The sequence below is a fragment of the Hyalella azteca genome, unplaced genomic scaffold (assembly GCF_000764305.2).
Source record: "Hyalella azteca isolate HAZT.00-mixed unplaced genomic scaffold, Hazt_2.0.2 contig13532, whole genome shotgun sequence".
NCBI lineage: Eukaryota > Metazoa > Arthropoda > Malacostraca > Amphipoda > Hyalellidae > Hyalella > Hyalella azteca.
The window spans coordinates 5,910-30,909 of record NW_025943450.1 but is presented as its reverse complement, the minus strand read 5'-3'; the positions used below and the strand labels follow the sequence as shown (position 1 = coordinate 30,909).

Below are 25,000 nucleotides of genomic sequence, written 5' to 3'. Positions count from 1 at the left end.
CAGCGTCGGGAACAACTAAACCCTGACTAATAAGGTCTTCTTTCCGTTTCAAAATACTCGTTTCTCTCTTCATTTTGTTGGAGTAACCATCATGGAAAACATTATACTTTAATTCATATTTTTGGAATATTTCAAAGAATAATTGAATATCATCTGGAATCTACTTTGTTGGATTCCTCCTAGAAACATTATCGTTCAAACAAGCCATGATTCACGTGACCCAAGATACTTCACAGGAGCGGCATAGATGCTTTCATCATGGCTGCATCAGCGCTACTAGCCACTTCTCCATCTCCAGCACAGATATTAACACATCGTTGTCTTTCTCGGCCGCGCCTCGGGCACTTGCTGGCGCATGCCTCTGAAGCGGCTGAACCCCTATACACGAGACTAGTAGCGTGGATGGACAGTTCAAGCGCCGGATGAACTAGCGGCTAGTACTATCCCTGTGTACAGGCACCTTGAGATCCTGCTGGTGCTGTGCTCAGCAGCCTCAGCTTGAAAATGATAAGGCTGGTATCCATGATAATTGGTCTACTTACCGTATACGACTCAAAAATGGAAAATGAACTTGAGGATGAGTGAAAAATTCTTTGCTTTGCCTTGAATATTACGCGCTCCTGTGATGCACTATATAGTTTATAGTTTAGGGCCCGTGTGACTGACTGAGATTCTGAGATGAGTATCGGTGGCATAAAACAACGTCGTAAATCGTAATTACACAAAAAATTAGGTATAAAGTTGTTTTTCCATAAAAAGGTATCAAACAACATAACGAGAGTGAAAAATAAGTATTAGCTTAATTATAACATTGGTCACGCGGGTGAGTGATCAGTGAAGACGTGCGTGTGATGCTAAGTTACGCAAGTTCAAGTGTGGCTCCGGATCGGTATGACACGGAAATAATGACGGAATGTTGGATTCCGACTGCGGCGTTCATCGCGTAAACATCTCTGGTATCGATTGTAAGCAACGATCTGATTACGTGATCGGTAAGAAGAGATCATCAAATTCGTAAGTAACGATCTCGAACCTTGTTGCTTAAGCTTAAGGTGGTTATTTCATTCTTTTTTTCGAATATGGGACGGGGTGGGAGTAAACGCAGGAAAAAAACGAGAACAACTAGCCTTTCATCTGGTACGTCTGACCCCGAGACGGAGATTGAATCTCCCGTTTCGGAGTCTGTACCGATGACAGGGCTGCTTGAAGCCGAAGGTAGTGCAAATAAACTTGGGGACTCTCAAAATCAAAACATCTACAAACCTGATGACTTTCCAAGCCTAGTAAGATATGAGAAGCAAGCTTCTAGACAGATTGCTGTAGACAAATTGGCAAATAAGGAACAGTTAAACTACAAAGAAAGGCTGGAAATGCATAACGTACTATGCGAATGAACTAGATGAAGGATGAAGTTCATTCTCCCGCCACTAGCTGTTTCCAACCCCTACCCCTCCTCCCTCTCTCAATGCCCCCCAATGCACGGCCTTCTTAGCTGCTCTGTTCAGCTCCCTGCCGGGCAATCCAAGTACCAGCGCTGCAACGGCGCCGAGTTCCGGCCCTGCGGAGCTGCTAGAATTTTATCTCTATATCAGCCATGGCGCAGCGCAGTTTTAGGGATAGATGGCCGGTTATAGTTTCACGGCTCCATCCTGCTAAAGCGCGACCAGCCCGGCTAAACCCGGCGCCGGTCTCGGCTCAAAATTTTAACTGGGATGTATATGTTCAAATGCTAAAATGTACCATGTCTTTCAGGAAATATGAGCCAGCTGTCAAGCTGCTAGTGTTCCTGAAGCAGAATGCCAAGAGCCTTGTTACAAGAGTATACAGGATGACCTGCTGTGCGTCATTGGTCTCAGACTCATAGTCACATAGCTAGCAGCGTTTGGAACCAGGGCGAATCATTCTTTGCAAGTATTGTATTTGCTTTGAATTGCCTAATACGGAGGATTGGTAAACATGGTATGAACCTTGTACTACATGTATGGTTACAATCTTGTTTAATCATGCCATTGCCAATTAAATCATTGTCAAGCTATTGATTTTCCGATATTCGATTGCATCATTATTCTATTTGATTGCCAGTTCCACGTACAAACGAACATATACAAGCAAAATATAAATGTTCTTTTAATAAGACAGTAAGAGGAGAGTGGCACTATAGTAGCTTCAAGTTACTGAATCTTGGATGAATTTCAAATTGTACTATGATTCGATATTGTATGATTCAATATTGTAATATCAATCCTCAGATTCGATTCGTGTCGAATTAACAATAACTCGTAAAGTCTACGGATGTGTATGACCCGTTCAAAATAAATTTTTCAGCAGAAAGAATGATTCACTGTGATTGCTTCTGTTCATTGTAATAGAGTTGATATAAAAATGTATTTATATAATTGAATGTAGTAGGCTGTTCTACTATATAATTTTCTACTATGTCGTTAGCTACGATAATAAATGTTATCGCCTCAATTGCGTTCACTGTATGAGTAATAAATTGATGGGTTGAGATTTTAAATGGTTTATTTAAATTAATTTTTCTCCCTTCGATTTGTCGAGAACTGAATTTTTTATCATATGTGATTCTTTAATTGCAACGACGCGAGTACCTGCGTGAATTCCATTTGAACAATCTCAATTTACTGATTTATCAGTTATTATTGCTAATTTTTCTCTATTGTGTGCCAATAATTCCAATATGTATGTTCGAATGTGTACGGATACTATCCTACAGCGTACGTTATATTGATTGATTACATAATTTATCATGTTAAATAACAGTTCGACATTTCGCAATATAATTGGAATATAATTCGATGTCTTGTTCCGACGGAAAGAGATGAGTTGTGTGATACTCGTTCAGTTTAGCATTCGTGCTTGCTTCAATGAAGTCATACTGTATTAAAGCGAGTAACTCCTTTCGACTTCTTCTCGTAAACGTATTGGTATTATACCACTGACCCTGAGCGTCTTGTGTCAAGTTAGCCAACGTAAGTTGTGGGAGTCACTATTTTGTAGTGCCGACACAAGAGCGTAAATTTCCAAAAGGGGGAAAGGAACGACTTCAATATGAGTGGCGATAGATGAGACAGCAAGTAAACTAATTGTACTACCAACGTACTGATAGAAACATTATATCTCATACACGTGTTTCGATGAGGAATCCGAGTTTATCCCGAATTAGTCTCATCATTTTTTGCTGATTCATTTCCTTTTCAACACTAACTATAATTAAATAAAGATGTTACTTACTAATTTGATCATTAAAAAGGTACCGAAAATAATCGTATAACGTAGAATTGTGAATTGAATTTCTATGTAATATTAAGTTACTACTATGATGTTCATGTAAACTCTTTTAACGGAGCCAATGACTTTTTTGTGAGAATGTATTGTAACTGCTATTCCGTTACTCATATAAATTCCTTGCGATTATTGCCATTGCACTTTTAATAAATGTGTTATCATGAAAATTTATGTATGCACTTTTAATAGATATATATATGCACTTTTAATACATGTGTTATAATGAAAATAATTCTGTGCATTGGATTGCAGTACTTAGCAATCCTACAGTTCTGCAAGTTAATAATGCAAACGAGTTAATAAGAAGATTTGTAACTGCGTTAATAAGACTTCGCAAGTGAGGAATCAATAAGAAAATGACATAATACGAGGCGTAGTTAACACCTAACAACTTTATTGTTGAAATATGTTTCAATAATTTTTATTGGTCATTCAAACAATGTTTAATGATAATGAGATTTTGCAATTCAAATATAAAATTGTATTTGACTTAAGCACTGCGCATGTAAAAGGGTAGATGCTAATAATGTGTTTCCCGTTCAACTATACTATTTTAAACGTGTGAAATAACATGTTAACGCAGAATGCTTTACCTTCTTTTGAACTTTCTCATTTAACGACTATATCTGTAAATGTCTTATTGCGAATTTTATAACATTTGCGTAATACTACAGGCAATTTGATATTTATTGCACTATGTAGAGTGATTTGCTTTTGCACGTAAAGGTAATTATTCATCGCATTTGAATTAAGATGCCATGCATCCCGATTAGCTTCGTACTATAGCTATCTGATTTTCAATTTAAATGCCAATGTCTTTGCTAGAATCTCTATTGGCAGTGTAATAAATTTTCGTGGATGTACTGCAATGTAATAACTTTTCTGGGAACATAGTGATACTTAAATTGATTTCAATGATGCGTTCATCTCATCATATATATATTGTTCCCTCATTCCGAATTCTATATGATCAATAATATTCCATGTGATTCGATGAAAGCTCGCCGATGATAATTGTGTTCTGCAATTGTTAAATTTATTTAATGTATATCAAGTACCTCGGTGTTAGCGTTCAATCAATCATGGCATATGAATTTAGAATGTTTGTATAGGAAGATTCTATTGTTTCTATCTCTTCCATTATTCTACGAAGGCTTTCATTCTTATTCGTATGTGTTATAATCTTACTTCGAGATTTATTATGCATTGCAGATTTCTTCTTTGATGATATCGGCAATTTCCCTAGAACTTGAAGTCTTCGGTGTTTAACTTCTGCAATAAAGTGTGGGAACAATTTTCCGATAAAGGGGAGGGAATGTCGGTTATACTGATACTTGGTTTAAAAAGCCAATAGCTATATAATAAAAGTCTACTTAGCTAATTATTAGGTTATAACATGAGATTGTCCTATGGATCTATGACATCTGTTGGATCTCCTTTAGAGATACCATGCAAGTCTTATTTGGACCAGCCTTATGGGTATCCAACCTAGTGATCCTCACTTTTAAAATTACCGATCCGAGGACGAATCTGTTTCAAGAGGGGGACGTGTCAGGCTGTCTACCGTAACTCCCATACTTGTGTTAGCACTTACTGCGTCACTTCCGTGACGTCACTATAGCATGCTTATATAGGCTCCCCGAGCAGACCTTCAGTCAGTCTTAGGCAGCCACAGGCGAGACGTATAAGTAAGCCATCATCATGTAGTCCGCAGGACCAGGCCAGACTCCGGCGACGAGTAGCCTCCGTCGTTAGAGTAACCATCTAAAACCTACCTTGTGTACTTATCACCAAGCTTCCTTGTATTCCTATCTAGTTCGTAAATATATAACTAAGAAACTCGCCTCTCAATCAACCTGCCGCTTATTCGGATTCTAGATAAAACCCTTGGACCCTCAACTCAAATAAACCTAAGAAGATCATCCGGTTATTAATCAATACTGAACATGAAGATAATTATATATTATCGGGCCAGTCAGACCAAATCACATCCGGACATAGCAAAAAAATTATAATTGACTGTGCGAGTGTGCGTAATGTGAAGGTGCTTGTACACGGGGATAGTGCAGACGGCTAGTAAATCTGGCTAGTAACATAACATAACATAGTGATGTCGGCGCTAAAGTGTAGGCCTGATGTGGCCTGTCGCCGATTCTTTTCCTTTTCGTGCCTTGTTCACAGAAGATCTAATATCGTGTTATTTGCCCGGATCTTTTCATGACTGGCGATAGTTTGAATAATTGGAAATTGCGACCTGAGGTTTCAGTCCTAGAAGCTGAGCTCTTTGCTCTCAAGGAGGCACTTGAGTGGGCCCAGAACAACCTCAGTCACTGTGAAAAGTTTGCCATCTTCACAGATTCTCTTAGTTCATTGTATTTAATCAAAGATAGGAAGCCTCAATCTTATGTGCACCTTGTTTTCCAGATCCAAGACAAGTTGCTGGCGCTGGCGACTCAACGTGAAATCAAACTCCAGTTTGTTCCAGGGCACCGGGGCATTGCTGGGAATGAGGCAGCCAATCACGCAGCCTCAGCAGCTCATGCCCTACGGTATCGTACCATTACTCCAATAACGAAGGAAGAGACGGTAATTAAATTCCATTCTGTTTTTGTTGAGGACTGGCAGCAGAAGTGGCTTGGTGACACTCATGACTCTGGAACAGTCTTATCCCTCCTCCAAATCAAAGACAAAATAGAGAACTGGCCATGGGCATGAAACAAAACCAGACTAGTTGAGACAGCACTTGCCAGACTTTGGCTCGGACATGCTGGCGTGAGAACGCACATGGCTCGCTTTGGGATGCTAGACAATCCAATGTGTAACTGTGGCCTGCATGCTGAAACTATTGATCACCTATTGCTTCGTTGCCATCTGCATTCCCTGCCCAGAACTAATCTAACTAACACACTAACCTTACCTACTGAATGTGAATTTAACAATAAAAAAACTTGCTTGGAGGAGGACCATTCCCAATGGAGGTGCAGACTAAAATAATCAAAGCCACTTCTGATTACCTGACAGCAATTAATGCTGTGAAGCAAATGTAATTCTAGTTTAGGAACTCCTAGTGTAAAGTATTCTCAATTGTTGCCAATAGTAAATAGAATTTTGATAACTAGCTAAAACCTAAAAAGCATCTCCTTGTAGACTAACTGTGAATAACAATCTGTGACACTAACCTTATCTCAAATCTTCAATAAACGCCCCCCACTGGTGCATCCAGCAGCTCAAGTAGGGGCGCTCTGTGCAGATCAATTGACTAATGTAATGACTGCATTTGTGAAGGGTGCCTTTATTTGTCTGTCATGTATCCTCATCATCCTTTGCCTCTTCAGAACCCTGCTCATAAGAGATCCATCTTGTATGCATACTTGAATTAGATATTACTTGTACAAGGCCTATTGGCCTCAAGAGGCTCCAGGTTGAGCTGCCCAGGCTGGACCCTTATCTAGCTGACTGGTTCTCGTATGTGGCACAAGGTAGGGCATCCCCTAGATACTAACTGGGTTACACTAGCATCTACATTTGAATGTTTTCTGTACCACTTTCAGTATAATAGAGTAGCCCTCAGATGATGTAATAATAACGAACTGTTGTTATAAAAAGCAAGTTGCTCTAGTAAAAGTGCGTGGTAGTAATGAAGTTTTGGTAGAAAAACCAGGTAGCACGAGTATAAGTGCATAGTAGTAAGGAAGTTTTGTAGAGAAGTCAGGTAGCACGCGTATAAGTGCGTGGTAGTAAGGAAGTTTTGTAGAGAAGTCAAGTAGCATGAGTAAAAGTGCGTACCGCAAAAAGTGCGTACGGCCTGGAGCGTCAGGTGCTGATTGATACTACTTGAGCATAGGTGTGCACCATCTAACTGTTCAAATACTTCTTGGAGCAGGCAACTTCCGTAGAAAGATTCAGCATGCAATAATAAGAGCAACAATCACCTATTTAACGCAAACAAATTGTCTGCCTTCCCTGTAGTGCATGAGCACCACCCTGGATCTACCTGTGAACAAAACTGGAAGCCCAGCTAATAGAACCTTCAAGAATCATTGACACTTAACGCTGAAACTTTCTGCTGAGTCCAGCCAGGTGTAATGAGTGGTCATCTTTTAGCTACTTCTTCACCTTCAAGCTGGCCACAGCCACAACAACACAGGATATATATTGGTCAGATTCATTTTCAAGAACTGTGCAGCTTTCTTGCCACTCCCCAGTCTCCCCTCTCCTCTTTTTAGCTCATTTATGGACAAATATGCCTATTCAGGTTACTGTGCATTTGTGCTTGTTATGTCCATCCATCTGTGTGTCTGTCCGTCGGTCGGTCCGTGACTTCACGTTTTTGTTGACGAAAATGTGCTCTCTGTCACTCACTGCAGTGAGTACTGAGTTTTTTTTTCCTGAAGATAGATGCTAGTACATTTAGTACCAGTATAGGAGAATAATAGGACTTAGGAGTTAGGACTTAGGAGACTGGAAGACGTGACAGAGAGCAGCTAGAATGTGAGGTTTGCATTGTTATTATAGTTTTTGTTTGTTAATAATTATTATTTACTAGATTATTGATGCTTGTTGTACTGTAACTGTAACTCAAAAGTATTTTCTGTCACCTGTTCCAATTCATTGCTTAATATTATAATTAAAATATTATTTTGTCATAAACCCCTGTAAATTTGACTAACTATACATTAGGTATTCTTTTTGTAAGTATTTCTGTATTCCTTGTGTACACCAGTAAAAGTTCTGCATTGGATTTATACCAAAATAGTGGAATACTAGCATCATGGCAGGGTGGCCCAGTGGTTAACCCTAATCACATAGGGTTAGGGGGACCTGGAAAATGCCCTTAGTTTCTAATAACCATCTTAAAAATATAATCACGAATCTCACAGCCTTGTCTGTTGAGATAATCTTCAACTGATATCTATTCTTGGTGTTGGATCAATAATATTTTAGCTATTTTGATCTATAATGATGAGGTAGATCATTTAGCAAACTATGTATAAACTATTGCTACCAAGTAAGTGGACCCCTGTTCCGCTGCAAGCTACGCCCTTGTCGAACTCATGGTATCAGTGTCCAGCAAGCAGTGGAGGGGGATTGGTACTTGAGCTTCCCTCTCTGCTAATGCATTTCATTTCATGCAGTTCTTTTAATGGTGGGCAACAAACTTGCAGACAATGAGATCACAAAACTATAGGAACAAAGAAACCTTGAGAGAAACTAGCAATGAGGATGTAGGTGCACCAGTGCTAAAGCTTCCTCCTCTGATTGATGTATAGCGAACAGTGCAAAATGAAATGCTCAATTGTGTCTTCTGTGTTGCATGTGGGGCAGATGCTAGAATTGGCCAAATTGAAATGGGCCAAGTGGGCTTTCACACCAGCATGACTAAACTGCAGACGAGCCACAGCACATTCAATTGAGCAAGGTAGCGATCCACAGTCCACATAATTTACTGTCTCTCCCAGAAGAGGACATAGTAAGCTGATAGTTGCAGCAATGCCAACTCGATTCGAGACACAGCATCAGCATGTGGATATGTGCCAGTGTGGCAACCTAGACTTTGGTTATTCTAAACCTAAAATTCTAAACCTAAAAATTCCAGAAGTCTTGAGCAGCAGAATAGTGCAGAATCCAAAAGAGAACTAGGCAATTAAAAAAAACCCAATGCAGAACCATTCTTAATTCTTTAAACTTTCCAGAACATCTGAAAATTTTAAACAGCTCAGATCTTACCCCTCAAACTCAACTGCTTAGTCATCTGGGAATGAAAACACTTTTCTAGGTAAGCAACTGTCTCCAAACTCTGGACATGAACAAAATCTTTAAACCCAATTTCAATTGCAACATAACAAACAAAATAATGCACGAGTTTGCGATCAAAGATTTGTGCATCAATGAAAGACAGAACATTTTAGCAGTTGAATTTAAAAATAATGAAAAGGCAGCAGTGAATACATTATTCTCAGTAAATTGAATGCTACAAACCAATAACCATCATCTGACATGTGACATTTTTGCTGTAAGTATAAGGAATCAGACTTTACATTTTATTTCCATTTCTAAACTGGATTTCTGTGTGCCAATTTTCCAATGCCTGTAACTGGCTGTAAGGCATTGAAGGTAGCAAATATTGTCACAACACAAAACTCAGAAGGAATATTCAAGAGAGATTTTCATAGAATGTAACTTTGAGAGTAAGAATGGTGTTTTTCAAGTTGGCATTTCAACACAGTTCATTGTTGCACTTGCACAGTTCATGTTCAAATATATCTAGCATTTGAGCGATGACTAGAGCTTGAGAGACAAAGCAGACAAGAGCTTAGAGCTAGAGAGACAAATCTTGCAGCAGCAATGACTGTCATTTTTGGTACTGTAAGATTCCTGCTAGTTGAATTATACCCTATTTAATTCTTAATGAAACTTTATGATTGGGCTGGGAGATTCCAAATGTATGAAAAATTGATCACTTTTCATTACAATTGATCATTTCAAAAAATTTCATTCATTGATAGGAAAATTCCAATCTAGGATTGTTTTTCAGTGGCAGCAGGCTTGACAGTCTGTGTTGAACATGGTTGTGATCTGGGCATGCATGCCAAGTACATAATTTTTGCTTCGCATATGCCAAGATGTTTACCTGTGCAAGGGCTCAAAGCTTCTTGTATACCAGAATAATCCAAATAAAACAGCTCTACCTTGGGTTTGAGCAGTGTGCTAAGGGCCTAACCATAAACACTCACTGTGAACAATAATGATCTGAAAGAAGGCAAAAAGATCCAGATGGAGCCCACTGACTACAATGAAAAGTTTACATATTAATTTCAATAGTTAACCTAGCTTCACAGCTCAAAACTGGTTGAGAGATGAGAGATAATCTCCCCCTGATGGGTTCTATGCTACCAGTATCACCACTCTTCAGCAGTAAGTGTGAGAATGATGAGCCAATTCAACAAGAGCACTTATCAGAGAAAACATGTGCATTAGCAAAATGACTAAGGTGACTGTTATAGTGTTATATTATCTGCATATGTAAAATGTATGCGTAAATTTTTTTCACTTAACAGGGGTAGGAGATTGAATGGTGCTCTGTGGAATGCCAATTTGTAAAGACACAAAATCTAACCAAGTAGCTTCAACTTGAACTTTAGCTGAACAGTTCTCAAGCAATTAATTTGGCCATACTAGTACTTAATATACCTGACTTGATATGCCTGCGTGTCAGATGCTGCATCTAAATTTTGGTGCATTTACCACCATTTTTGTTCTAATTATTTTATTGTAGTTCTAGAGCTTTGTAGGGGTAATGTTATGAATAGTATGTTAGGCAAATAATTGGCAAATTATGGAAACCTAACATTGCAGCCTTAGAAATAAGCCAGAGTTTTTTATTGGTGATTTTGAGCAGAGAATTTAAGTGAGAACTTGTCCACAGATTTTTTTAGTTCTTTTTTTCTTAATCACCTGCTAATTTATACATACTAGAAAATGTTGCAAAACCAAGTTTCAATCAACTTTATTGTTAGTCTCTTTTAAACGTGTTATGTTGCAAGTCTTATTGAAATTTTAAATAATATTAAGATTTTAAGTTGTGACTAATTAAGTGAGGATCAGGAAATTTGTCTTTCCTGTGATGGGGGATGCATGTGATGACCAGGAGGGACTGCTGCAGCCTGGCTCTGCTGCTGAAGCTGTTGTGTATGTAACACCACTAGATGCTTTATACATTATATTATATACATCTAATTTTCTTGCTTATAGGTTAGTTGCCATTTGCACATTATAAAAATATGGTACAAGAAAAATCATATGTATATAAATATATTGAACTATACCTATTATGTAGTTTTAATACTGATAGTTATCTCTTTTGAGAATGTTCTTTTGCTTTGCCTGAACGATTTATTCCGAAAATTATATAGGTATATAACATTTAATTTGATGAAATCAAAATGCTGATAATGATGATTAATTTGCAGGATATATATCAACATTACTTTACTTTCAAAAAGGCAGCATAAAAATAGGTTTAAATTTCACTTTGTGCTAACTAAAGCATGATGACGGCATTCCATAATAATGAACTCACTCAAAACCACGAAATTCAGTTAAAAATGTTTAATAATTCCAATTTCATTTAATTTCAGGAGAGAGAAGGTGGTGGTGGGAGGCTGTGCTTGCTTCATGCACGACGTGTTCCGCTACTGGTGCCACGTCGTCTTCACTTGTCTGCTGCTCGTGGGTAGTGCCGCTGCCCTGGTCATCACTCTGCCTGTTTACCTGCAGGTCAGCCTTGCCTTGTCCTGGTGTTAACTTTCTTATTTTAGTATCAGAGAAAATTTTTGAGTATATATTACTGAGGAAGATATTCTCCATCTGAGCTTTTTAATCCTTAATTAATTATTCAGAGATTGTTGTCCTTAATTGTAGCTGCATTATAGCTTTAAATTGAACTTTTTTAGTGATTTATCTTGTCTTCATGCGTAATTGGGTGTATTCCTTTTATTTTTTACAGTCTGGACAATGTAAATTAATTATTGTTATCTAGTATCTAATGCTTACGAAATAGCTTTTTTATATTATATATTTCATTTACAAGTTTTTGAAAAGAGAATGATTCAATTATACAAAATATAGATATAGATGTATAGTATAGAAGCTACCATATTCTCCATTTGTAAATGTTTATCTTTGAAGATATCCAGCTATAATTTGTTTGTAATGTACAGTATTCTGCATGAATTAGCAATGTTCACTGATTGAATGTTAGATAGAATATTTTTCATGTGCAGGCTGTGAACACAGCAGGGACGGCCTATGTTGGGCTGCTCTTTGTGTGGTGTGTGGTGACTCTCCTGACAGTGATCTCTTTCTCCATAAAATACTTCACTTCTTTGAAAACCTTCTGGTGAGCATTTTATCAGGATCCAATAATATATGCAGTTTATGTATTCTTTCCATATTCTAAGCTATTATTTGAGCTCAAAATAACTCCTGGCATTCTTTTCGTTATTACCGTGAAGTTTAAAGTTTATTTTTCTTAACCATGCTTCAGAGTTAACCACAAGTTTCCCAGAAAAATTGCACACTGTTTAAATTCCCATGTATGATGAAACTAAGCAAGCAGTGAGCTTTTGTTCCTCTGAACACTCCAGGTATGGAGGTCATGTTCAGAGCGTCCTCCGGTATGGCATATGGCATGGCGTGGCCTGTGTTGCCATCGTGTATGCGCTGGACAGGAAGCGTGTGCTCTGTCATGTACAGGAGCCTCTCATGGGTCTTGCGGTGCTCTACATGATAATCATGCATTGCTTCTACCATGGCGCAGGCATGTCTAATTTTCCTCCCACAATACTTCCATTTTTTTGTGTTTGATGTAATGTATGTATTTTTGTAATGATTGGAAATTAGTTCAATACTTAAAGGTGTTTAATTTTTCAATTTTTACCTTAAAATACTACGTGCGCTCAGGTAATATATGTCCCGCATGATCCAGATGCACACCTAATGACATTTTTGATGTAATCACAACTGTAGTCTTGTGATGCAGTGGTGAGCAGTGGCAAGCTGCTGTGTCCGTGCGGTGTTCTGGCGGGCCTCTTCACTGCCATGGACTTCCAACTGAACGACGAGTACGTGTGCCGGGGCGTGGTGCGCCAGAGCCCTGCTACTGACGGGGGGGACTGGAGTGACCAGCAGCACGTCCTCTGGACCGTCTTATATGCCGTGGCCCTCCTCATCGTCGCCATTGTCTGGATACAGCTGGAGCTCCTGCTACTGCCTGATAACATCGTTAGTTGCACATCTTTGAGATATTTCACTCAAGGACTGAATTTGTTTTCTATTATTTTTACTTGTATTTGAGGTTTTCATCAATTGAATTAAATCTGAGTTATCTCTTCGATTTTCGGAAGACGTAATACCATTTTCTGATTTATTTTGTTAATGAAGATGAATTTTTGCAAATTCTGTATTTTTAGCGCATTTTCTCATTTATGTAAAAAAGGCGCTATTGTGCTCGTCATGTCCGTCCGTCTGTCTGTCTGTCTGTCAGTTCGTGACTTCACGTTTCATCGACGAGAAAATGTGCTTTCTGTCACTCACTGCAGTGAGTACTGAGTTATATTTTGTATTGATTAATTTGAACGTTTCATGCTTGTGATGATCAGAGCGAGACAGTGCCAAGTGCCGGTGTGGCGGTGCGAAGCGTGTGTGGCGAGATGTCCTTTCATGGAGCCCCTTCTGAGTCAACACCTGCCGACCTAACACCTGGCGAGAGACGATGTCCTCCTCCCTGTGCTGACAATGGCGTATCATCTCAACTTGTTGGTGAAGTTGTTCCCCAAGATGACGTAACATCCGTGAGCTGCAGCTCTCTAGACCAGCTACTGCCTGCCCCGAGGTCTAAATGCTGTGGATTTCGCCTGAAGTGTCCCGCGATGTTCACCAGTGCTACCCATGTAATGCCTTCATGTCCGTCTCATGCAGTGGCCATCACTGATGCCAACGTTGATGCGCTGTTTTTTTGGTTTGTTATCTCGACTTTCTGCACCATCGCCTCCCTCTTCTGGACGGACCTCTTCACCGCCCTTGGCAAGGTCCGCCTCTCAGATTCATCATGCTGCTTCTAATCATTATAGTTATTGTTATTCAATCAGTATAGTTATAGTTACGTTATTCATTAAATTCATGCCGTGATTTATATCATGTGATGTTTGAGTGCGTCTTGTTGGGAATTAAATTTTTCATCCCTATGGCTTCGTAATCCAAATAAAATTGAAAAATATTCCATTTTAAGTCAAAATATAAACCTTGATTATCTAGGCCCAGGCTTATGTTCAAATTTTAAAGTATTGGTGATAATAAATTATTTTTCATTAGTAATGCATTGTCTCTGTTGCAGTCAGGATCATTTGACCAGTTCCTGAACCTGTCAAGTCATGGCATGGCTTGTCACTTCAGTTCCAACCTGAACCAATGTGGCCCCACGGCCCTGCACGGCTGGCTGGCTGTCTTGTACATTTGCTTGTTTCTTTGGTAAATTATATTTCTTATTGGTGTACTTGTCTACCCACCTGTCAAAGTACCATAAAGAAAATGGGAATTCTATATTTTTTTATTATCGAAAATAAATCAGGCTGACATTTTTCTGAAAATAAATAAAGCTGACCTTAAAATTCTAAAGTAGAAATAAGAAGTGATAAGAATATTTACTGTTGCTTGTGTTGTTTATACAGGAGCGTCAAATACCTGTGCTTGCTGTGCCACTCTCTGGTGCTGCCGCTGTGCGTAGCGTCTCTCTCACTGCCCGTCTCCACGGTCTTCTGGTCCTTGTTTTCTCAGGCTGGACGCTATGGCATCATATTCACACCCAAGGCGAGTAATCAATAATAATTCTGCTTATTTGTACTGGATTAAATATCACCTCAACAAGTTCTAAGCAATAATACTGTTGCATCATCAAATAAATATGTGCCGAGTCTCTGACTGTTATATACATAAATCTCATGATTTATGACTTCCAGTTGAAAAAATGGATTACATCTCGTTCAATGCTCCAGTGAATTTGAAGCCAATAATAAAAACACGCAATGTTATAAGAATTTCTTGATGTATCTCATGCTTACGGATGTGATATTAAATCTTGATGTTCAGGTTACGGGTGAAGGAGCCTGTGGGTTGCTGGGAGCAATCGTGGTCTCGTGTAGCCTTGGGTGGTGGCTGAAGTTCAATAAGCGGGAGCCTTACTGTCGCTGCTCCCACGGCTCCCTCCCATCCACTCCCTCATCTCCAACAGCACCACATATGTTTGGTGGAACACGCTCCCCACCAGACGTCCTGGTCTACAGTGTCAGGACCTCGGGGGCAGCTGGGCAGGATAGTAACACTGAGGACAACAACCAGGCACACTGTGGTCGTCGAGGGCAGGACAGTAACACTGAGGACAACAACCAGGCAGACTGTTGTCGTCGAGGGCAGGACAGTAACCCTGAGGACAACAACGAGGCACACTGTGGTCGTCGAGGGCAGGACAGTAACCCTGAGGACAACAACCAGGCAAACCGTGTTCGTCGAGGTTTACATGAGGCCCACACCGTCGTAGAGGTGCACAGTCCCTGACTACCTGAGTTCAAAACCACGCCCGTCTGACTGCCCTGCCTGTATTATTAGTGCTGGTGTGTAACGGTCAAGCTTATCTCATAGTCATTTTTGTGCTCAAGCTTTAGATGGCAAATCTATTGCTACATTTGCTCACTTATCTTCGTTGGTACAAGGAAGAAATCTCATTTTATGTATAACAAAGATTGCAATTGAAACCCTAATGTGTAATTTAACAGGAAGTTACTACTGTGAATGGCGTTAGAGTGTACGCCTAACTGACTATGTGTAGGCAGACTGTAGAGAGATGTTGTACCACAAGCATTCCAGTTTGCGGTCAAGCGATTAAAAATGTTTACCACCACCTAATGTCTGTTTCATTGTTTTTAACCGTTATAATTTAGTTTTATTGATCAATTATGGCTGTTCTGTAAGTTTGAGGGTTTGAATGAAAATTCTGTCTTAATTCCACTAGCATAATGTGTTACGATTCTGGTTTATTCAAGATTAGGTCTTATTTATCATAAAATTCAGAGACTTTCTGTGATTCGGAAGGATTATGATGAATGAATATTGCTGTTATATTGCTTCGTTTAATGTATTTTATACTTTCCTAAGCTAAGTATCTTCATCTGATCCTAGTTTTATTCTCAAGACGAAACGTCTATTTCCAAGTCGCTCAAGCATAAGGCTAAGAGGAGTGCACAGCAATAAATACGCGCACTTCTGTTCTGGCTTCCATGAATGCAGCATTGAAGTATCGTCTTCATTTGCAGCATCATTCCTCATCTATGTTCATGTGCCAATAAATTAAAGAGTAAGGTGGTAGATATAATAAGCAAAAGCCTGTATGTGTTCCAGTTGTAAGTTTATGTGTTAAATTCTTGGGAGTAGTTCTATGGGATCATTGCAGATGTTTGTTATTGCTTTAGTCCGAGCCTCGTGGCTCGTCTGAAGATCTTGTATTTACCTTCTCTAATGTTCTCGTATTAATATTTGTACGTAAACGTCGTCATCCGCTTGCTTACAATCACAGCAAAACAGAACAGATTACTACTGAAGCTCTGCCTAAATTAGAAAATTGTCCTGGGAATGCTCTTTGTGGTCGTCATGTATTTATTTAACTTCTTTATATTTGTTGATAGTTTGCTTCTATCGATCGCTATACCGGAAAAGATCTAGATGTATTTTTGAGGGAGTAACATTTGATTTTTTGTTTCATACCTTATGGTCTTATTGTTTGCGATTATTGTGCAGTTTGCATGCCGTTTGTTGATCTAAACGACGAGGTTTTGTGCCGCATCATCTTACTTTTATTACTCGACCGCCCAAATGTTTCCTCTCTCTCACTCCCTCTTGCCCTCTTGTATTCTCGAACTAACACTCTTGTCTTGATTTCTTCTCCTTGTCACACATTCTAGCCCTCTTAATTATTATTTGTACCTCTTACAGGTCTTATACCTTGTTTTGTGTGACACACTTTCTCCTATTCTCTGGTTTTCAGCAGACATCTTGGCTTCTGTAGACAAGTTATTCAGTGCAGCATCCTCCACATGTACGGCATCTTGGCTTCTCTAGACAAGTTATTGAGTGCAGCATCCTCCACATGTACGGCATCTTGGCTTCTCTAGACAAGTTATTCAGTGCAGCATCCTCCACATGTACGGCACTTTAGTCCCGTCTCAGGATGTCAAGCAGTTCGTGCGAGCGATAGTAACATAATTTGTCTACTCGTCCATTGCTGTTCAGGTGCTAATGATGCCTCAAGAAGTGTATAAATAACCGCAACAATGAATAGATGAATGGCTTCTCTTGCCAATAATAGTAAAGCCAAAAGTGTATATTTAGAGCAAAGCTCCCTGGAATCACGGGATATTTTTATGGCCAGTAGCGTGTCTTAGAAGAAAGTAGAATGCATAGTTAATCTGAATAGTTTTAAGATAAGATATGCTTGTGATATCTGCAATCTATGTGCACCATTTATAACTCCAAAGAGATTAATTTTATAGATATCCATCTTTGAATTTGTAAAATTGATAATTATAGAAAAGATAATTGATTAAGTACATGTATTCATTCCAATAATTTACATTATTATCTCATGGGTTACTTAATGAATTTATCGATACACTTGTGATTTGTCACATCATGCCAAACGCTTGCATTTATGTTTAAAAAGTCAATGAACGAATCGAGTCAATGAACCCCTTCTTGATGTGCATCTCAGTTATTTGTGACTTGCACTCTACAGTTTATGTGCTTCTTTGGGGATCTTGCCAACTGCATTAGACCTCAGCAGCCATAATTGATGCGCCTGTCCTGAGAGCTTCTGGCGCTGCAAGCAGCAGAGATCGCTGCAGCACTGCAGGTCTCTGTTGTGGAGTTAATATGTCTAGCTTGTCTTGCTGTGTTGACCAAACGTGGCATCCAACATCCTCGTGGCGACATGCGCTATCGTTCCTGTTCTTGACAGTTCCGCTTGTTCCTCTGCCAGCTTCCTTGCGGTCACTTCGTATCACCGCGTTTTGTTAAATGAACGTCACTTGAAATCGCACAATCATCACAAACAGATTTGAGTTGAATGTCGTTTAATGTAAATTATGGATTTTGCTGGTCCCCCTTCCTTATCCCGATACTCACGCAGTCATCCACTGTACCTAGTAATATTTAGGCGATGCCTTGCACCTCTTCAACTAAAAATTATTAACATAAACCTGTGTTTCATCAACCTTTGTTTTGCAATCCGGGAGCATAATTTATTGACGCATGATATTTATCTCTTTGAGTCATGTTGTCTTATATTTTTCTCTAATTTACTAATTTTAATTTAATTTTCTGGCGGAAAATGCGTCGCGGTTGCGGCATCACGCACGGGGGTGACACTTGGTGGCACTCAGGGCAGCTCTGGCACTCCCTCGGTCCCGTGGCCTCCATGTCTAATTCTGTCCAGAAATAAATTATCTTCACCTTCCCTCTGAAGTGAGGATAAGTTTGTTCAGTTATTCAATCTATCGGTCTGTACACCTCGTCTGTATTGCAGCGCGCCAAGATAGCTGCTGAACTCGTAGTGCTTGTTGCTGCACGCGTTGCAACGCTCACTTAGAACACGTTACTCATTGTGATAAGCGGTAACTGTAATCTGCTAGTGTTATGATCATATTATACGTGAAAAATGACTAGAATATCACGTTTCCACTAAACGCTTTTTGAAGCGCATTATCTACGAGAAGAAGCAAATTGGGAAGTGGGCGGGATGCTACTTGTCTGCTTAAGTCTTCGTAGTTATCGAATTGCCCAAAAGTTTATAAAACGTTAATGAACGAATCACTCTTAGGTTACAATACATCTTATTTAGTTGGCCACGGCCGGAACGTGGAGCTAGCGTCTGGTGAGGAAATGCTACTTCGTTCTATATTTTCAAACAGAACAGTTCTTTGAACAATTCTATTCGACTTTCATTCTCGAATACTTGATTGTTTACCTATTGATCATAACCTAATGATCATGTTTTGGGTAGTTCAAAACTGGAATGGTTTTGATTTAAGTTTACTGGTCTTAACGAAGGCGTCCGTTGTCGTGTAGATTGCCGCGTCGCATCACATCCAAGACTTGTTTTGAAAAAAGAAAGTTTCAAAAGCTTTCCCTGCCTTGATACGAATTTCAGTGATTCATGACAACGATTCACCGCTAAAAAGTTTCAATTATTACTAAGCCGAATTACTAAGTGTCTATTTTGAGGCCTAAATATATTAAAATAATAAATAAATATAATAAAATAAACTCGTTGCTACAAGTCTGGAGGTGCTTAATAAAGTTCGTCACTGACTCAGCGGCGTCGACATGCTGCAGTACGAACAGGAGATGCTGGCTCAGCTCATGGAGCAGGATGGACTGCTCATCATGGCACGGTAATTTACTATGACATGTAGAAGGATAATGTATGAAACGAGAATACTTCACACCACAATGACGTGAACGTGGCAGGTTAGGACACTAGTTCACTCTTTGTAAGGTTTGGACTTAGACCTTGAGTCTTCGGTATCCTCAACCCCTCCAAGCTAACTGACGAATTGGCGTTTATCCCAAACTGCCCTAGGCTGTGGTGATTAGATAAGTGTCATGACTGATCTAATTAAGGAAGCGAAGTCTCTTTACAGTCTTCAGTAATTAATGCATGAAACCTGCATTATGTAGGAAACGGGAGGTTCGGGAAATATTTAGAGATATTAGACCTATGTCCGCTGGGATGCGGCAGGTAGTTGAGTTGTTAAACAATATTAATACCTGATATAGTGAGACAGTGAAGACTGACGGGTGGTGATGGTGTCACAACAGAGGCCTGGGGCTGGAGCGGCTACTAGGGGCGCTGGTAGCGGCCCACAGCGCCCCGTCCTGCCTGGTGCTCGTGGTGGGCGCCAGCGTCGAGGAGGCGTCCTACGTCATCGAGACCTGTGCCCACCTCCTACAGGACCCAGCGCTGCCCCCCCGCATCCTGACCGCTGATGTGCCTGTCGCTGAGAGGTGGGGGTGTAGGAGAGGGTATAGGGTGTTGTAGCAGAAGGTATAGGGTGTTTGTAGCATAGGGTATAGGGTGTTGTAACAGAGGGTATAGGGTGTTGTAGCAGAGGGTATAGGGTTTTGGTAGCATAGGGTATAGGGTGTTGGTAGGAGAGGGTATAGGGTGGTGTGGTGTTGGTAGCAGAGGGTGTGATGGCTGTGTGGAGTTGGTAAAGGAGAGGGTGTGGTGGCTGTGATTGAGGTGGCAGGCGTTGATGTGATGCTTGTGCGGTGATGAAGGAACGGATCTTATAATTGTAGTAATTGAGTTGAAAGGCTGACTGCAACAGTGATGATGTCGTTGTTGCGAGTGCGGCCATGTGGTTTTGCTGTGAACTCACACCGAATGTCAACTGAGCCTCAACATCATCATGACCGTGAACATCTTACGGCCCGTTGAGGCCCTTCCGAACCAATCCTTATTAGTTGCAGAAGGCAGGAGTTGAAATCAGCTGTAAATATCTTTTAATGTATAATGTATCTATGCTTTCCTCCGTCACGGCTCCGTACTACACAATGCCTAGCCCAGCGCTACCAAAGCACGGACGTGAACAATCTCAAAGTTTTCTCCTAACTTGAAGTTAAGGAATCCAGATTTTTTTACACCTTCACTGTGTATATAGTGGGCATTTCTGTAGTGAAGTAGTGACGACGACGAAGAAGAAGCGGTGGTGATGACAGATCTGATTGGGTGACTTCATGGAGACACGCGAGCGCAATACCGGGGTGACTAATCGGACGTGTATTTTTGAATCGTATTGAATTGAATCGTTAGTTGCTGTGTGGTGACACATAAGAACAACTGGGGTGATGAGTTGCTGTGTGGTGACACATAAGAACAACTGGGGTGATGAGTTGCTGTGTGGTGAAGCATGAGAACAACTGGGGTGATGAGTTGCTGTGTGGTGAAGCATAAGAACTACTGGGGTGATGAGTTGCTGTGTGGTGAAGCATAAGAACTACTGGGGTGATTCTATTTTTCCAAATCGTCGTTGGAAAAATCAAGATGCAGTATTTATCATCATTGCAGTACAATATATATCAGCCATGGGATATTATTCAATATATTTTCAGTATGTTAATATGACAACATGAGGCAGCAGGCGTTCTGTACAGTCAGTACACAGCACTGTTATGTATGACAGGTCGACGCTGCACACTTAGTATCCTTAGTATTTGTTTGGGACATAGCAATCCCAGGCCACGATGGATCGCCGCCTCTGATTATCGTTCATCCGCCCTCATTTGGGCCACCTGATGCACGATGCTGTTGCTTGCTTCTCGCCGCTGGTAGTGTTGCAGGGGCTGTCTCTTATACACATCTGCATATGACAGCCGAAATAAGCGGCTGAACAGACTGTCACACGCTCACCCTGCTNATACAAGTGTACAACAGGTCGGCGCTGTACCTGCAGGGGGGTGCGCTGTAAACTGTACAGTAGTACACAGCACTATACAAGTGTACAACAGGTCGGCGCTGTACCTGCAGGGGGGTGCGCTGTAAACTGTACAGTAGTACACAGCACTATACAAGTGTACAACAGGTCGGCGCTGTACCTGCAGGGGGGTGCGCTGTAAACTGTACAGTAGTACACAGCACTATACAAGTGTACAACAGGTCGGCGCTGTACCTGCAGGGGGGTGCGCTGTAAACTGTACAGTAGTACACAGCACTATACAAGTGTACAACAGGTCGGCGCTGTACCTGCAGGGGGGTGCGCTGTAAACTGTACAGTAGTACACAGCACTATACAAGTGTACAACAGGTCGGCGCTGTACCTGCAGGGGGGTGCGCTGTAAACTGTACAGTAGTACACAGCACTATACATGTGTACAACAGGTCGGCGCTGTACCTGCAGGGGGGTGCGCTGTTCGTCTCCTCCCGCATCCTGGTCGTCGACCTGCTCATGAACCGCGCGCCCGCACACCTCATCTCAGGTGCTGCATGTGTCTGTACTCTAATATAGTGCTGTACTGTACTTATATATGCTTATTATTGTACTATACTTATACTGTACTATATTGTGCTTATTTTTGTACCATACTATACTATAGATGCACATGCAGCACCTCATCTCAGGTGCTGCATGTCCTGTACTTGTACTGTCATCGTAGTGCTGTACTCTACTTATATGATGAATGTACTGTGCTTATACTATACTTGTATTTACATATAATATACTTAATAATATAATGTAATAATAATAATATAAAATAATAATACTGAAGACAATAAATAATATAATTATATTGGGATGTGATGAAGCGCAATATATCGGGAATATTTAACCCCTCCACCACTGCAATGCTTCATGCAAAGTTCCATCACCACAAGTTATGAAGTTCAAACTCGGTTAATATCCCGCAACAAAAAGTACGCTAGTCACGCGCTCTGAAAACCATTTAGTATTTCTAATGCCAGCTTTCTAATTTAAAACTTTCCTGAATGTTCACCAGTTTGTATACTTGTTTGTGTGTTTGCTTGAAGTTCTCGTCATGGATATAGTGGCAAGAAGTCTGCTGTTTCGTACAGATCTGTTCGTAACAGAACAGGCCGCATAGCCGCTGAACAGATGTTGGTGTTGGAACAATTCAGTTGTGAGTCGAAGAGTTAAACAAGCGGTTATGTCAGCAAAAATATCATGTTTCTCTGTGGCGTGCAGGCATTGTGGTGTGGAAGGCGCACAAAATCCTGGAAAGCTGTCAAGAAGCGTTCATCTTGCGTCTCTACCGCCAGAAAAACAAGGTGCTTCTTCCAGCTCCTGGCTTATAAAAGTTTGTTTAAAGTATTGATAATAAACTGAGAATATCTTATAGATTGTTCTGCTGCCCACTGAGCCTGCAAGAAAAAGAGCATAGTAAAATACTACCTAGTCCAGTACATGACTTCTATTTGTCGTAAGCGTCACAGAGAACAGCTCGCAAATAATACAGATATGTGCATGTATTCTTGGTCGTTCAATTGGTCGACTGTGATGAGTATAAACTCGGTTCAAGTTTGCTGCTGCCTGCGTCAGTATACATTATCTGTGCACTTGAACCGCATCGGATCATAATTGAATGTTTCTATATTTTGACGAGCTTTATATCTCAACTTGTTCATTATTTTTGTTATTTTTCACTGTTTCGGCGATAAGGAATAATCATTTAATTTCCCCGGTTGCAGACAGGCTTCATCAAGGCGCTGTCTAACAGCGCGCTGAGCTTCACGCAAGGCTTCTGTCAAGTGTCGCGGGTCATGAGGAACCTCTTCGTCAGGAGACTGTACCTCTGCCCTCGCTTCCACCTCACCGTGAACTCCACCCTCGCACAGCACCAGGTACAGCTTCAGACTATCCGTATAACCATTTGAACCATCCACTCATTGGTCAATCAGACTATCCGTAATCCACGCTTAAGAACAACGTCAATCGTTGCAACATCATATATAATATGTACTTGATTGTTCAAGTGAAATTATAAGAACTCATGTGTAAGAACTTGTAATGTTTACATGTAGTTTGTAACTGATCAGCCCGAGGTGGTGGAGCTTCACCTGACGATGACGGCCGCCATGCACGCCATCCAGGCCAGCCTCGTCGACATCGTCGCCTGCACCGTCCACGAGCTCAGGCTCGCCAATAAGGGCTTCATCGACAACGATATGGTGCGTGGGGTGCGTGTGGTATGGTGCGTGGGGTGCGTGGGGTATGGTGCTGTCACCGGACGCCTGCCGCAACCTTTATACTTGTCAGAATGATCAGAGCCCTTACGGCCAAACGCCGGTAACTATCTTGTAAAAAGTTCAATTGCTCTTTATTGCACTGGGATGTTCATTAAAACTTCGGTAACACGGATAAAACGTAGTTATATGTCAGCAAAGCACAGTTTAAAAAACAGGCACGGTTAAAAGTTACTAGAGTGACATCAGGTACATTATTGAGAAGCAGTATGCTTAATCTTTCGTGGCACAGCCACGACTCAGCGTTAGAGCAAGGAATAGCTGAGAGTCGACAGAGCGGAGTGAGAACAGGTATGAACCTCACTGTAGGGCGGGCGGGACACGACTGACTACCTGACTCACAGCCACTCAGACCTGACCTTGCATTACGTCGCTACCGCCCACGTAAGGTTCGACATCAATGTTACTAAGGCGGCTACGCTAGATGTGGCTTTCGGTGTGCACAAGAGATAAAATTAACACGGCTAATAGTGAACGAACTTCATCGTTCACAGTGCGTGGCATGTTTGTGGTATGGTGCGTGTGGTATTTGATTTGATCTTTTCGTGTTGGTCTTGATGGCGAATGAAGCGTCTTGATGGTAAGAAGGGGGGACTTTTGGTATACCCTTCATCTTACCGAACTATCATTAAGTAAGGCAAAAGATACAGTATGTCATAAGTTGATTTAAATGCTAAGGAATTTATATTGCTCTCGACGACTTGCCGCAATAATATTGTCGAGCGTTGAAATACCATGTATGTGTTGACTATTGTCGCGTTCACGTGTACATTCTTAAGCTTCCAGTAATTCTACTTTTGACCAAACCGTACGCGACTTTATGAGACTAATACTTATTTCAGACACTTGTAGATCATAGGAGGATTTTCAAAACTCCTAAGGCCATTTTCCGATCCGATTATTGTAAATCTAGCTTTGGGAACTGATGCTTTGCAGGGAGTGTTTGACTCGCGTTAATTGTCCCGGAACTGTTCTGCAGGTTGATGTTGTTTGGGTGATTGTGAAGAAATGATTATAACAGTCCCCTCAGTCCCGTCTTGTCCCACAGCTCACCCCAGAGTGGGCCCTGAGTCCCGTCTTGTCCCACAGCTCACCCCAGAGTGGGCCCTGAGTCCCGTCTTGTCCCACAGCTCACCCCAGAGTGGGCCCTGAGTNCCCTCAGTCCTGTCTTGTCCCACAGCTCACCCCAGAGTGGGCCCTCAGCCCCGTCTTGTCCCGCAGCTCACCCCAGAGTGGGCCCTCAGTCCCGTCTTGTCTCACAGCTCACACCAGAGTGGGCCCTCAGTCTCGTCTTGTCCCACAGCTCACCCCAGAGTGGGCTCTCAG

The 25,000-nt window shown here is 41.0% G+C and overlaps 2 protein-coding genes across 2 annotated transcripts; both read left to right on the top strand.

Moving 5' to 3' along the window:
• Positions 1-9,797: 9,797 nt before the first annotated feature.
• On the top strand, positions 9,798-18,109 carry LOC108673275. Its single transcript, XM_018161076.2, has 9 exons — positions 9,798-10,995; positions 11,445-11,583; positions 12,090-12,205; positions 12,453-12,625; positions 12,848-13,089; positions 13,467-13,895; positions 14,201-14,334; positions 14,535-14,673; positions 14,953-18,109. The coding sequence occupies exons 1-9, from the start codon at positions 10,931-10,933 to the stop codon at positions 15,415-15,417; spliced, it is 1,902 nt and encodes a 633-aa protein (XP_018016565.1). The 5' UTR covers positions 9,798-10,930; the 3' UTR covers positions 15,418-18,109.
• An 803-nt stretch (positions 18,110-18,912) lies between these two features.
• On the top strand, positions 18,913-24,785 carry LOC125178900 (DNA repair endonuclease XPF-like). The gene is made up of 7 exons (XM_047883734.1): positions 18,913-19,304; positions 19,732-19,917; positions 21,794-21,891; positions 22,617-22,699; positions 23,120-23,272; positions 23,468-23,599; positions 24,723-24,785. The coding sequence occupies exons 1-7, from the start codon at positions 19,237-19,239 to the stop codon at positions 24,783-24,785; spliced, it is 783 nt and encodes a 260-aa protein (XP_047739690.1). The 5' UTR covers positions 18,913-19,236.
• The last annotated feature ends 215 nt before the right edge of the window (positions 24,786-25,000 follow it).

Bases quoted from the DNA above. Each gene is read 5' to 3' on its own strand.
- LOC108673275 (XM_018161076.2), top strand. From the start codon at position 10,931: ATGGGGGATGCATGTGATGACCAGGAGGGACTGCTGCAGCCTGGCTCT. The intron at 11,584-12,089 runs GTCAGCCTTGCC...TTTCATGTGCAG, and splicing joins CTCTGCCTGTTTACCTGCAG to GCTGTGAACACAGCAGGGAC. The intron at 14,335-14,534 runs GTAAATTATATT...TTGTTTATACAG, and splicing joins TACATTTGCTTGTTTCTTTG to GAGCGTCAAATACCTGTGCT.
- LOC125178900 (XM_047883734.1), top strand. From the start codon at position 19,237: ATGCTGCAGTACGAACAGGAGATGCTGGCTCAGCTCATGGAGCAGGAT. The intron at 19,305-19,731 runs GTAATTTACTAT...GTGTCACAACAG, and splicing joins GGACTGCTCATCATGGCACG to AGGCCTGGGGCTGGAGCGGC. The intron at 22,700-23,119 runs GTGCTTCTTCCA...CCCCGGTTGCAG, and splicing joins TCTACCGCCAGAAAAACAAG to ACAGGCTTCATCAAGGCGCT.